Source organism: Anopheles funestus, chromosome 2RL (assembly GCF_943734845.2).
Source record: "Anopheles funestus chromosome 2RL, idAnoFuneDA-416_04, whole genome shotgun sequence".
Lineage (NCBI taxonomy): Eukaryota > Metazoa > Arthropoda > Insecta > Diptera > Culicidae > Anopheles > Anopheles funestus.
Window position 1 is genome coordinate 3,458,115 of NC_064598.1, and position 13,440 is coordinate 3,471,554.

General features: G+C 43.0%; 1 protein-coding gene across 3 annotated transcripts in view; it reads right to left on the bottom strand.

Moving 5' to 3' along the window:
* Positions 1–56: 56 nt before the first annotated feature.
* The window catches only part of LOC125774780 (uncharacterized), a 105,281-nt gene continuing 91,897 nt past the window's right edge, over positions 57–13,440 (bottom strand). For all 3 annotated transcript variants that reach the window (XM_049444999.1, XM_049444998.1, XM_049445000.1), the window contains 4 exons: positions 7,314–10,352; positions 7,047–7,237; positions 4,895–5,194; positions 57–4,374 (listed from right to left, as the gene is read on the bottom strand). In XM_049444999.1, coding sequence (XP_049300956.1) covers positions 4,221–4,374; positions 4,895–5,194; positions 7,047–7,237; positions 7,314–10,352 — 3,684 coding nt within the window. In that variant the 3' untranslated portion in view covers positions 57–4,220. The remainder of the gene's footprint in view (positions 4,375–4,894; positions 5,195–7,046; positions 7,238–7,313; positions 10,353–13,440) is intronic.

The window sequence follows — 13,440 nt, forward strand, 5'->3', positions numbered from 1 at the left end:
TTTGAGAAGGGTTTCATGTTTCGGATGAAGAATGGAACGCGAAAAGTGCCAACAGGTATGGTAACATTACAATTTTGATTTCCGATGATGTTTATTCCTTCTTTTTCGCCCCCTAACGTTCGTTCCCCAATTTCCAACTAGATACACACACACACGCTTACACACACACACAAACACTTCTTAATCCGGTTCTCTTTTTTTTGCTGTCCCCAGAACTACTAATCGAAACAGATCGAGCATCGAGCCCTTACAGAAGAAGGGATTGCATTTAGCACATCGTTACGATCCGATCGCTTAATCGCTTACACCCTGCTGTGCTACAATGCGGTCGGTTGCGTATGTTAATCGTTTTCTTGTTTTTGTTTTACATTATTTTAAAATCAGTTTTGACACACAAACAACAGCGCACCACGTGCACAGGCTGTTTGTCTTCTGGTTATAGTTGTTACATTGGTTTACGAGTTGTTTTAGCTAGATCATCCAGGTTTGTCCTCCATCAGTCGCGAGTAATATTTAACGAGTATGTGAGTTGACGACGTATCGTCCTGCCTCTTTTGGGGTCATGAAAAATATTTTCATACAGCTATTTGTGTTTCTGTTTCTTCCTTTACTTCGTTTCAACAACAGTGCTCTAAACCATTGCAAGTGAGTGAGTGAGTGAGTCTTTAGCTTGCTCCAATATAAGTTTTAAAAACACTTAGATGCTGCTCCTCAGTGATAGTAAGTGTTGAATGCAGTTATAATGAATCACATTGACATGCTGCGTTTCCATTTTATGTATGCTTTATCCTTCCGGTATCGGTCAATTAGTGTGGTTGGGGATTGTAAAAAGGAAAATTAACTGGTTTCACTGCTTTGGTATGGACACTGGTATGGAGAAAACGCTGGAGAAATGCACAATGATTGTAAGGACATGATCATTAGCTGTGGTATGTGTGGTTGTATGGGTTGTGGAATTCCATTACCTCCTAAACATGTTTATTATTGTATTTTAGACCAAATTACACATTACACAGTTAGACCGTTGCTTGACAAAACGATTTGCAAGGCAGATGTTCATTTTTTGTGTGATTTCCTTGCAACCAAACCACACAGGTGTAAAAATAGAGCTATACAAGTGCGAACTAAATCCCCCTTTCTTCTATAACCCATAGGAAATCATCTGCTTTGCTATTGTAGCCTCTCCCTACTGACCTTTATCAAAAAATAAACAAGCGCGTCGTTAACATACATGAAGAAGAACGAGGCATTCTAATATAAACTATCGGCATCAATCGCAACTTTAGGCATCAAAGGAGATAAATAATACTTTCAAAAGACAACGCATTCTTTACGGTTATCGGTTCCACCTACCGTTCGCTGTACAACTGTAAGTTTAAATTTTTATCTGCCACATTCGTGTCTTAGCAAATAAACAAACACGCGCGCGCGTGTCCTTTCGCTAGTTTAGAATACTTTCTACGATGACTTAAAATATGATCCTCCTTTTTTTTCTTAACATACAACGTTCATATAATATGCACTTTAACACACTCCATCATGCCTCCTATCATTCGCTTTCTTTTTCTTTCTCTCTCACTCTCTCTCTATCTGTCGCTCTATCTGCAGCCTTGTAGTTGGAGGCGATAATAGCTAACTTTGTCTTATCATTAAATCTATATACGCATTCTTCCCGGTGGATTAAACATCAACATGAAACTGTCTCGTTGTTACACAAACGGATAAAACGCTAAGGGATCATTCAACTATTGCGTAACACTGGAATTTATGTTAAGTAACATAAAATTAGATACTTAAACCACTCTGAATGCATGCGTGAAAAAAGCTACGAAACACGTGATCAACACACGTCCGGTGAGTAAGCAGGATGGAAAGTAAATATTGTTCGTTTGTTTCGCTTCGTAAATTTCCTCATGATCGTCCGGTAAAAAACATCCAAAAATGATGTTTCGACACCAAGAGAGCATCCATTGGAGGAGGTAACAATCACTGGTACAAACCAACCATTTGCATACCCTTTAGGCGCAAAAAGCGTTTCTTTTACTTAACAAAAAGTAACGCTTTTGCGCCTATCAGTATGCAATTTGAAGAACTGCGTAATATGACCTTAACTATCATGTGGGACAACCATTGTGCAATTAAAAGTAACACTTTGCGCCTAAAAGGTATACAATTCACTGTATTGGTTTTTACCAGTAAGTGCTACCTCCTTCAATGGATGCTCTCTTGGTGTTGAACAATCATTTTTGGTTGTTTTTTCCGGTCGCTTGCGACAAAGATCGACAACCTCTTCGTGGGATGCTCTCTTGTTGTTTTCGAATGATGCAACTGGCGGTTTGTGTTTTTCGTCTAGCCGGACTGACCGCGGAACGGTAATGATTTTTATAGGTTTTAAATGTCAACAAACATTTTATAAGTTTTTATTTCAAAAGTAATTATTTTTCATGTATAAATATAAAGCAAAATTCATGTGTAATTTTCAAACGAGCAGGTCCTGTTAAAACTGTTTGCGTTACAGTAATATAGTTGAATCATCCCTAATGTACAAATGGTTGAAGGAAGCGCCGAATTTCTTTTGGGAAGGAAATCCAGTTCCCCATCCTCAGTAGGACGATCCCACCTTACCCCTTTCCCATCTCGTTTGCGGGAAGCATTTACAATTTCCTAACGTAAGCCTATCTAGTGTTTCTGTGTTTTATTCATCTACTTTTTACTCAAACCACTTCGTCCGTTTTCCCTTTCCCAGGGCTACCCAGGGCAGGAAGTGTACGTTACACACAAGGGATGAAAAGGACATTAATAAACAGCAACAAGCCACAAATACAATATTACTCACTCTTAATTCTACTGTATTTTGTATTATTTTTTCCTTTCTCTCTCCCTCGCATGATTTGTTGTGGTTGTTATTGTATATAAATAGTAACAAAAAACATAAAATAAATGAATATTTTATATTCATATTTTCAACACATCGTCATCGTCATCGTCATGATCAATATTGTCTTCTTTCTACTACTGCTGTTGTGTTGCGCTTGTTTGGCGCCTTATTATCTCTCCCTGTGTCTCTTCTTTTTGGTACTTTATCGTGCCGTGTTTTCCACGCTAGAGTTGAAATTTCCCCTTTTTTCTATTGAATTTATTTGTTTTTTGTTTTGTTTTGTTTGCTGCTTACAATGAAAATTTACCGATAGAGAAAAAACATTTTTGTTGCTAAAGCTCTAAAGCGTTGTGAAAAGAGAAACCGTTTCAGGCAAGCAAGTGCGCGGATAGGTACACGTGGCTTGCGCACCAGAAATAATTAATTAAAAATATACACCGTGGAGATGGTTGATAAATTTGTTTATCGCTTTCGATTTTTTTTTGTTTGATTTCCTATCGATAAAGAGCAACGTTCCTTTTTTCTGCATCGAACAGGATCGAAAGAAAGAATTTAATTATGAAATGGAATTTTCCTGTAAACTATATAGAGCTTACACAAAAAACGGTATTACTAACAGAACGTTATGAATTCGGCTTGAAAGCTCAACAGCTTGAGTTGTGTACGGTGTGATAAGTTTGATTACGGTTTTTTCTGATTATCTATTTACAATTTTCTTGTGCAGCTTCTCTTTTATCATTAGCAGCATTAGTCATCATCACACTCGCACTCGTACTTCTAAAACAACTTTTGCGGGCTTTTGCTTCTAATCAGTGCAATGTGTGACCCCGATGGTCGGTTTCGATACGTTTGTCTTAAACCGTAACAGTAAAATGGGGGAAACACGTGTTTCGATAAGCCTTAACACATCTACTACACACCTAGCAGCAACACGATCCTTACGCTACGCAAAACCGGGCAAATATTAACAGCAAGAGACAGAGAGACAGAGAGAGAGAGAAAGAGAAAGATAGAGCAATAGTTACGACAGTGTACAAGAGAAGATGACAGACAGATATACGTTGAGAGCGATTTATATATAAAAACGTCCCCCCAGATGAAATACAGGAGCAGCCATACAAACAGTTCTTTAGGGGGTTGAGCTTTCTCTTCAAAGTCAAAGATCCAGAAAGGCAACCGGGCAGTGACTGCCAGGTTCACCAGGTCCGACCAGGATTGTGCCGATCCTTACCACTCTGGTTGGCGTGCAGTTAATCCACCCGTAAATCTTTCCCTAGCTCTGTCAGAAGTCACTCCCTTCACTGCCGGTGCCAGGTTCACCAGAAGTCGAAGCTTCAGGTTATTATTTACGGGATAAACTTTTCGTCGAAGTTTTCTCGATGTGTATCAGTATGCTGTTCGAGGTACCGAACGTGGAGACGCGAATGTCAAACTTCCCATCCATGCCGAGGGTGCTCGTCATCAGGCGCGCATTTTCGATCGTTGAATCGGATAACCTATAGGAATGAGGAAAATGGAAAGATGAAGAAAAAAATCGTATTACAACAATTGAAAATTCGTCGTGACACATACACACGCGCGCCCGCGCGCCAAATTGAATGCCAAAAGAACCGGATTGAAAGGGGAAACTTCTTAACGAACACGGAACCGGATGCCTTGAACCGTGCAACCATAAACCATTCGTTATGGTTGTGATTTTACTTTTTTTTGGAATTGCTCCCTCCCGTTTTTCAAGAGCCTTCCACAAATAAATGTATGCCACGTTGGTCTAAGATGGTTGACATGTCACTAGAATGTAAAGTGTTTTCTGGTGGAAGTGAGGGCAAATAAAAAATATCAAGTCGAGAAACACGATACACTTAATGCAGCACGAGTGGCTCTCGAATGTCAAATAGATACTGAAGAGTTAATATCTGTCCCGGACATATGAGTTTCTCCTTTCAAATCTTCGCTTTAAGAAGAATAACATTTGAATGTGTGTTAAAGTACTTCGGTTACAGTCGCATCGTCACTTACCTCACATCAATCTCCATGCCGCGCATATCGCCACAGTAGTTACCGAGCGTCGTTATCTGGTCCTCGCTTAACCCGTGCAGTGTAATACCGAGCCACCGCAACAAGGGCAGATTGGCCAGAAAGGCGTGCAGAAACTGTGGTTCGATCCGTTGCTTTTTGGGCCGATCCATCACGACGACACTGTCCAGCTTGATGTGACTGAGCGTGCTGGATTTGAGCAGCTTGGCGACGGACTTTAGTGTACGTGCGGCTTCGTCCAGATGGATGATCCAGTTGCACATCTTCAGCGTGTTTAGATGGCTACAAATCGAGAGAAAGCATTGAGCGAAGCAGAGATAATTTATTAGAAAAGGGATATTGGAAGTTTGGAGCTTGAAGCTTAACATTATTTCTTTCTCTTCTTGGTATCCGATATGTCACCCCGTCACTACATGCTTAGCAATTGTCGCGTTTGCGAACGCCTTACCCTTAGGAAATTTTCGGGTTTTACAGATTTTTTTTATTTTTTTCTTATTTTTTATGCTTTCTTCTATTTAAAGCGTTATTTGAGTGAAAAGAAACTCATTCCAACCAATTCGCATCAAAATAAATCAATTTTTAAAATTTTGCTAAATTTCCCAAAAAAAAACCAAGGCTAACCCCTTAGGAAATTTTCGAGTTTTTTGAATTTTTTTTTCTTTTTTTTATGCTTTCTTCTATTTAAAGCATTATATGAGTGAAAAGAAACTTATTGCAACCAATTCACATCAAAATAAATCAATTTTTAAAATTTTGCTAAATTTCCCAAAAAAACCAAGGCTAACCCCTTAGGAAATTTTCAAGTTTTTTGAATTTTTTTTATTTTTTTCTTATTTTTTATGCTTTCTTCTATTTAAAGCGTTATTTGAGTGAAAAGAAACTCATTCCAACCAATTCGCATCAAAATAAATCAATTTTTAAAATTTTGCTAAATTTCCCCAAAAAAAAACCAAGGCTAACCCCTTAGGAAATTTTCGAGTTTTCAGAATTTTTTTATTTTTTTCTTATTTTTTATGCTTTCTTCTATTTAAAGCGTTATTTGAGTAGAAAGGAACTTATTCCAACCAATTCGCAACAAAATAAATCAATTTTTAAAATTTTGCTAAATTTCCCAAAAAAAACCAAGGCTAACCCCTTAGAAAATTTTCAAGTTTTTTGATTTTTTTGATTTTTTTCTTTTTTTATGCTTTCTTCTATTTAAAGCGTTATTTGAGTGAAAAGGAACTTATTCCAACCAATTCGCATCAAAATAAATCAATTTTTAAAATTTTGCTAAATTTCCCCAAAAAAAAACCAAGGCTAACCCCTTAGGAAATTTTCGAGTTTTCAGAATTTTTTTATTTTTTTCTTATTTTTTATGCTTTCTTCTATTTAAAGCGTTATTTGAGTAGAAAGGAACTCATTCCAAACAATTCGCATCAAAATAAATCAATTTTTAAAATTTTGCTAAATTTCCCCAAAAAAAAACCAAGGCTAACCCCTTAGGAAATTTTCGAGTTTTTTGATTTTTTTTATTTTTTTCTTATTTTTTATGCTTTCTTCTATTTAAAGCGTTATTTGAGTGAAAAGAAATTCATTCCAACCAATTCGCATCAAAATAAATCAATTTTTAAAATTTTGCTAAATTTCCCAAAAAAAACCAAGGCTAACCCCTTAAAAAATTTTCAAGTTTTTAGATTTTTTATTTTTTTCTTATTTTTTATGCTTTCTTCTATTTAAAGCGTTATTTGAGTGAAAAGAAACTCATTCCAACCAATTCGCATCAAAATAAATCAATTTTTAAAATTTTGCTAAATTTCCCAAAAAAAAAGCTAAGGCTAACCCCTTAGGAAATTTTCGGGTTTTCAGATTTTTTTTATTTTTTTCTTATTTTTTATGCTTTCTTCTATTTAAAGCGTTATTTGAGTGAAAAGAAACTTATTCCAACCAATTCGCATCAAAATAAATCAATTTTTAACATTTTGCTAAATTTCCCAAAAAAAAACCAAGGCTAACCCCTTAGAAAATTTTCAAAGTTTTCGAATTTTTTTATTTTTTTACGATTTTTGCGGGAAATCGCGCGAAAGAGATTTAAAACCTGCTCACAACCTGCTAGTTCTATTCGAAGTACAATTTTATAATGTTTGTAACGCACCTGAAGTGATTGTTGAGCGTGTTGAAGAAACCTACGATGTCCTTATCGGAAAGGATAAGTGGCGTCGTGCTTGTGCTACCGAAACCCGTCCTCGACGGTGCGGAAAGGTCCAGCTCGCGTAGATTCACAAATCCTACCAGATATGGTAACATGTGAGGCCCCTTCATCGAGAGATGATCGGAGAAGATGATCTGCAAATAAGTGAATCAAGCAACGAACGTAAGCAATGGATCCATTGGACGACTGTATCATACAGCGGTTGATTACCTGTGCACCGGCAAGCTTTAGGTTGACTACGGAACGGCATTCATACGCACCGGACTGTACCGGTACGTCGCTCTTAAACATCGACATGTTTAGCCGGCAATTGTTGAGACCGAGCTCGCGGATCGATGTGAGCGAGAGGAATCCACGCACGGAAGCGAGCGTTCCTACGTTCTCTATCCTGAAGCTCCAACCGTCCAGACTGAGCAACCGCAGCGTGATGCAGCTGCCCAAGGCACGTGCGGACATTCCGACGGCGGCATCTTCGAGTGCGATCCGAGGCGACCCGAGGCTCATCATTTGCAGGCAGGGCGATTCACTGGCACCCAGTACGGTCGGTAGGATTTCGCTCAGCCGCGACGCTCCCTCGAGCTTGATCGAGTGTAGCGTCGTCGACACACGAACCGTCTCGCCGAGACACATTGAGTCTTCGAGCGAGAGTTGCGCTTTACTCAGATCTAACCCGTGCAGCCGGGAATAGGTATCGCGAGCGGCCAGCAACAGTTCGTGCAGTGTACCGGAATTGTGCGGACCTCCATCGCAGGCAGGTGTCGGGTACCAGGTGCGCGATATGACCGAGTCCGTGCTGCGCTTGTCCGGTGGACCTTCCATCGGCTGGCGGGGCAGTGTAGCCGAGCGGCCCATGTTGGCGGTGGAGCTGAGAACACCGCGCGGCAACGACGAGAAGATACCGGCCGGATATGACCGTGGCGAAGGAGCACCGGTCAGGGAGGACTGTTTGATGAGTCCCGAATTACCGCTACTGCTGCCCGATCCGGAACCCATGCTCACCCCACTGGATGATGGAGGATCGTCTCGGGCACCCCAGCTTGAGGGAAGCCCCAGGTAGGATAGTGGCCGCACAGTAAGTAGTGCGGCGAGCGCTCCAACTGCGCCTCGTTCACAGCGCAAATGGGGCAACGAGAGCCGGGTCACGTGCGGACACTTCTCGAGCGTTGCGCAGATCTGCACCAGCTGGGACGTGCAGAGTCCAAGATCGAGCGAAAGATTGCTCAGCTTCGGTTGGCGCGGGATTGTACGACAGAGCGCCGTTACCACGGACTGTAGCTTCAGGATAGGTGGATCCTCCTCCAGCAGTGTGAGGATCAGTTCGAAGCTCTCCAGTCGTGGTTTAAGCAGCGCTTTCGATATGCAACTTGCCAGATAGTTAATATCCGAATCGCGCACCTCGTTCTCGATCAGTGACGTGATGCGCAGGGTGGTGACGCTTTCGTTCTTGGACAGCGCGTCCAGAAAGATGTCCATCACATTGCGCGACTCTAGCAGAAGGTTCTTTTCCATCTGGTACACCAGCTCGAGGTTCTTCAGTGTGCACGTCGGACTCTTGAACGCCAGCCCCCAACCCTGCAGCTCGGAAAGCGTTGACTTGATCGACACCCAGATTGGTTTCGCTTCGAGCGGCGGCACTGGAGGCGATTTGGAAATGCCCAGCATCTCACAGAGTGCCGTCAGGTTCGCTTCCGTTTCACCGCCAGCCAGCGCTAGCGAGAAGATCGTCTGCGGACTCAGCCAGAGTGGCGTCAGCTTGGACAGCAGCAGATGAGCGCGGGCTCCGAGCAGTGCCATTGCGAAGTTTAACACTTTCAGGATCTCCGGTTCCACCTCATCGCCCACGGCTAACCCAGCTATTTCTGCCGCCAACAGGCCGGGCCGGTTCGCCAGCGATACGATATAGTTCGCAGCGAGGAACTCCGCCAACCCGGGACAGATGATGGTGTAGTACTGGTCCGACTTCCGTTTGGCTGTGCGGCCGAACAGTTGGGCCCGATCCAAACAACCGGCGATGTTCGTTTCCGGCGAGGAGCAGTACATCTTCAACTCGGCCGACGTCACCGTCGAGCGTTTCGTTTTCAAACAGAACAAGGCTAATCGGCCGAGCTCGGTGACTTGGGTGTGGGAGGAGTTGGCTGCAACACAGTTAAACACTGACGCAATCACATCCAACTCGTCGGTTGGTAACTCTCCGCCGGACGATTCGTAGATGGCCGCAATCGCCAAACAGCCGAGTGTGGTCCGCGCAATGTTGCGCAGATGTCGACACGATTGTACGGTGTCGATGAGCCGCGTTGGTGCTCCCCATTGGCCGCCGCCGAGCAGGGACACGGAACGGCCCCAGACCAGACCCTCGAAGGTGATATGTCGCTGCATCAGCGGTAGCAGCTCGGTACAGGACGCCGTCACGCTGATCAGTATTACGCGAGCTTCCGGGAAGAGACGTCCCTCCAGCAGATCGATCACGTCCTTTGGCATGGTTTTGCTTTTGCGCGTTTTGCACTGCACATCGTACCCGTCCAGCACGATCAACAGTTTGCCCTTGAGTGCCTCGAGTGAGTTCCACGCCGCGCTGAACCCGCCAAACCCGCTCGCGAACGGGTTCGGTGGTCCCCGCGGCAACAGTTCCTTACCGATGTAGTTGGCAATCGTGCCGCGCAGTTCGGCCAGCGGTAGGAACAGAGCCAGCGCTACGGGTTGACCTCGCGGAGGCCACGGTGGTTCACGGCTCCAGCCGTGCAGTATGCGCAGTGCAAGAGCGCCCCGAGTCACCCACGGTGGACATTCGACCAGCACACGGCGCGGTGCCTCCAGGAACGGACCATCTTTCGTTTGCACCGGCGTTAGGATCTGATCGACACCGATCGCCTCATTCAGGCCGTGCGAGTGTATGTGCAGCCGAAGCTCGGGCTCGAGCCGGGCCGGACAGAGTACGCCGGGTGCGACCGGATGCACCCAGCTCGGCAGCACCGGTTCCTTTAGGGCTAGCTCGTTGTACAGCGTGCGCAGGTAGTTGGCAAGGCGAGCCTGCGGATCGCCCCGTCGGCCCTCGGGTCCGCAAGCGGGTGGACCCGGCGGCGAAGGACACTCCAGCGACACGTACGACCCGGACAGTTCATAGTCGGTCCGGTAGGGTGCGGCCGCGGGTGTATTCGTGCTCGGTGTCTGCGCTGTCAGCTTTTGTTGGCCGGCCGGCTGTGAGGGCAACTGTGGCGGATGTGACGATGGTTGTGATTTTGTCGGATAACACTAGGGTGGAAAGAGGGGAAGAAACCAATAGGGAAAAGTGATTAAAAATGGCTGCCAAATGATATAGAGGAGCTACTATGCTTAGCGAAGCATCCTCGCAAAACTTTACAAATCGAGTACCAGTGGATGTAAAATCCCAGAATACCGACAGAATTCATCAATTTAACTAATGAAAAACTGCGCGCTGCATGTAAGCTTGTGTCACTTGCAGCAACGAACAACACCCAGGGGCTCAACTCATAGCTCATATAGGACCAAATCGAAAACTTTTCGTCAGGTAAAGAGGTTTTTGTGGCAAAGCAAGTACTTTCCACTAGGAGGGAAAATTTATTCACAAAGTTGATGCATCTCACTCATCCGCCTTTTTTACGAATTCATATATCCACGTAGAAATGGTTTGTTTTCGATTTTTTTTTGTTTTGTTTTTGGCCGATGTGTTGATCGTTTCTGTAACGCCAACCAACATGCTTTTTGAGACTCACGGCACATTAAGCGAAACATTTTAATTGCATTCTGCTCGATTCTCGGTACGCAGTTGCACCAGAAGCGACGAAAGTTTTACAAATGCACATTGTTCGTAAGGATATCGGGAAGGTTTACTTGTTTTCTAAACAACTTTTGTTTTGCAAACATTTTTTATCGCATGTCCACAAAATGTGGGTAAATTTGAAGAAAAAAAACTCCTTGATAACGGTTTAATTACTGAAGTTTAACTAATTGATTCCTTTACATATATCGTATGTTTTCGGAAAATTTTCCTCCTGGAAATTGTATTGATGTTGAGCAGCAAATAGCGAATGAATAAAATTTTTGAGATATTTTGTTTCATAGCAATTAAGTATTTCCGTTTACAACTATTCAGAACGAAACCAAACATGTATTGAAATACTTTTTGTATTCCAAGTAGAAAGTAAATTAAAACATATTCAATGTAGATTGAATTCCATTGAAAAAACAAGCTACAATTTATTACCTTTAGGATCAAAAACTTCTCGAAATTAATATCGGATGTGCTACATAAATCAGATAGAAGCTTGATTATATTGATAAGCTTTGTAATGTTCGAATGCGCCCTACGAATGTATTTAACATGAAACATCGTCCAAGAATTAACTTTGTATTATTTTTTTGTTTTTTTTATCATCATATTTAATTTCTGCATTTTCTTGTTAGAACGTATATTAAGAGATAACTACAGGTAGATACTTTTTACCCTTCCTACAGAAAAAGGAAACCCTCGTGTCGTTCTTTAAAACCTACTTTATAAGTGTTAAAATGCTCGAACAGTTTGAAGAAAATCATCCAAAGAAGTGATACTGATAGCCAATAGTAGAAGATCTTAAACCATGAACATTGATTACATGAAAAGAATGAAGTGAATGTTGAATAGTGTTACTTTTCTCGAGAATGGTCTCTTGAAACATCTCGATATCTTGATCTCTTGGCATATCTTGGAATCCAACCTCTCCACGATACCTCAAGATAGCTTATGCATTATTCCCTTTGATTCAACTTCCATTCACTTGCTCACTTCCGCGCATTCAGCATCCGAGCTTTCTGTTGCTTTGTAGACGAAAAAAAAATGTATCCTATCATTTGCCACACAACTGTATGGATGCCATACATAACCCACTGCATTTGCATCTAGATACAGTATCAATTGCACAATGGTAATCATAATGATAAGATGAAATCCAACGACCAAAACGGAAAGTAAACATTAGTTGTTTCGAAACATCGAGTCATCGAAAGGAGAATGGAAAAGAGGAACCTCACAAGAGAAGTGCATTCCAAATGTGTGTCGTTCCATCAAAACTTTCCCTTGCTGCATGAGAATGAGTGCTTGGAATGGAAAGTTTAAATTTGCCGAAAAGTAACCATCGGCGTAACTTTCTCTACGGAGGAATGCATTCCATGTGGAGGAAATATGCAAAGCAAAAACCACTCATTAGCATTACACTTGTATGGGCGTTGAAAGCTTTGATGCGTTTTTGACTCTATCCGCGGTGCGGAGACAGTTGCTCCTAGGTCTTGGCGCTAGGAACAGCTAGAGGATGAACTTCTTTTCGAGCTTCCAGCTACCAAAACTTTCCATTGGAGTTTCCAAGTAAGGAAAGCAGCGGCAAAGCAGTACTTCGCTGCTCGTTAAGCACCGCCTGCTGACAGACGGGCTGGCGGGCTGTTGTTGTTGTTATGGCAACCGAAAGCTCGTTACCAACTTGATGCCACCAGAAGCTACTGTTTCCTGTTGACTTGTTGTTGTGTCCTTATCTCTGCGGCTGCTTGTGCTGCCACCCTTTTGGAGTCCTATTGCGCGAGAGCCACCCCTTTTTTTCAAGACAGTTCCAACCGAGCACTGTTAAGAACTCCAAATTGCATGAGCCCCCCATTTCAACGAGGGCATCGAAAAAGTTACCACATCGCAGTGCCACAACAGCAGGCGTAACTTCATCGTATGGAACTTATCTCCTGGGAACTGTGAAGGGAACCGACCATGGGCACATGAACAAGTTTTCGGCTGCAGCCCTATCGGCGACACTGGATGTATTAGCTCTACCTTATCCTTTCCGGGTACCATTTGTCCTTATGAACCCGGGGTCCACTGGGCGCTTGACGCGCTTTACACTTCACTTCACGCCAATCTGTTCTGTGGCCCAATTGCGCTGCGAGCCAACGAACGAGCGAAGGGTTTTATCACCCAACCTGGGGGCTGGTGTGGTGATGATGAGCCCGCAAGCTGCTCCTATCGTCACTGTTGCTCTGTATGATGAGCTTTTTGTATATTTTTTTTTGTTTCTCAATGATGAATTTTTATCATCCCCTAGCATCATCGCACACGCACGTGACGGTAAAGGCCCGGTGCGTAGAACACACCTGTCAAATACTGTGTATCATACGCACAGGAAGGAAGGATAAGTAGACGAGTATTTTTCCCTGTCCCCAAAACATGAATTTTGCCATCCTTTTTTTGCACTCTTCAACACAATTCTCACCAAACAAACCCCGGCCCCGGCTATGGGTGACGCATGAGAAAAAACACACAGGAAAGAAGCCTTTTTTTCTCCTCGTGCCATCAGCATTTACGGTA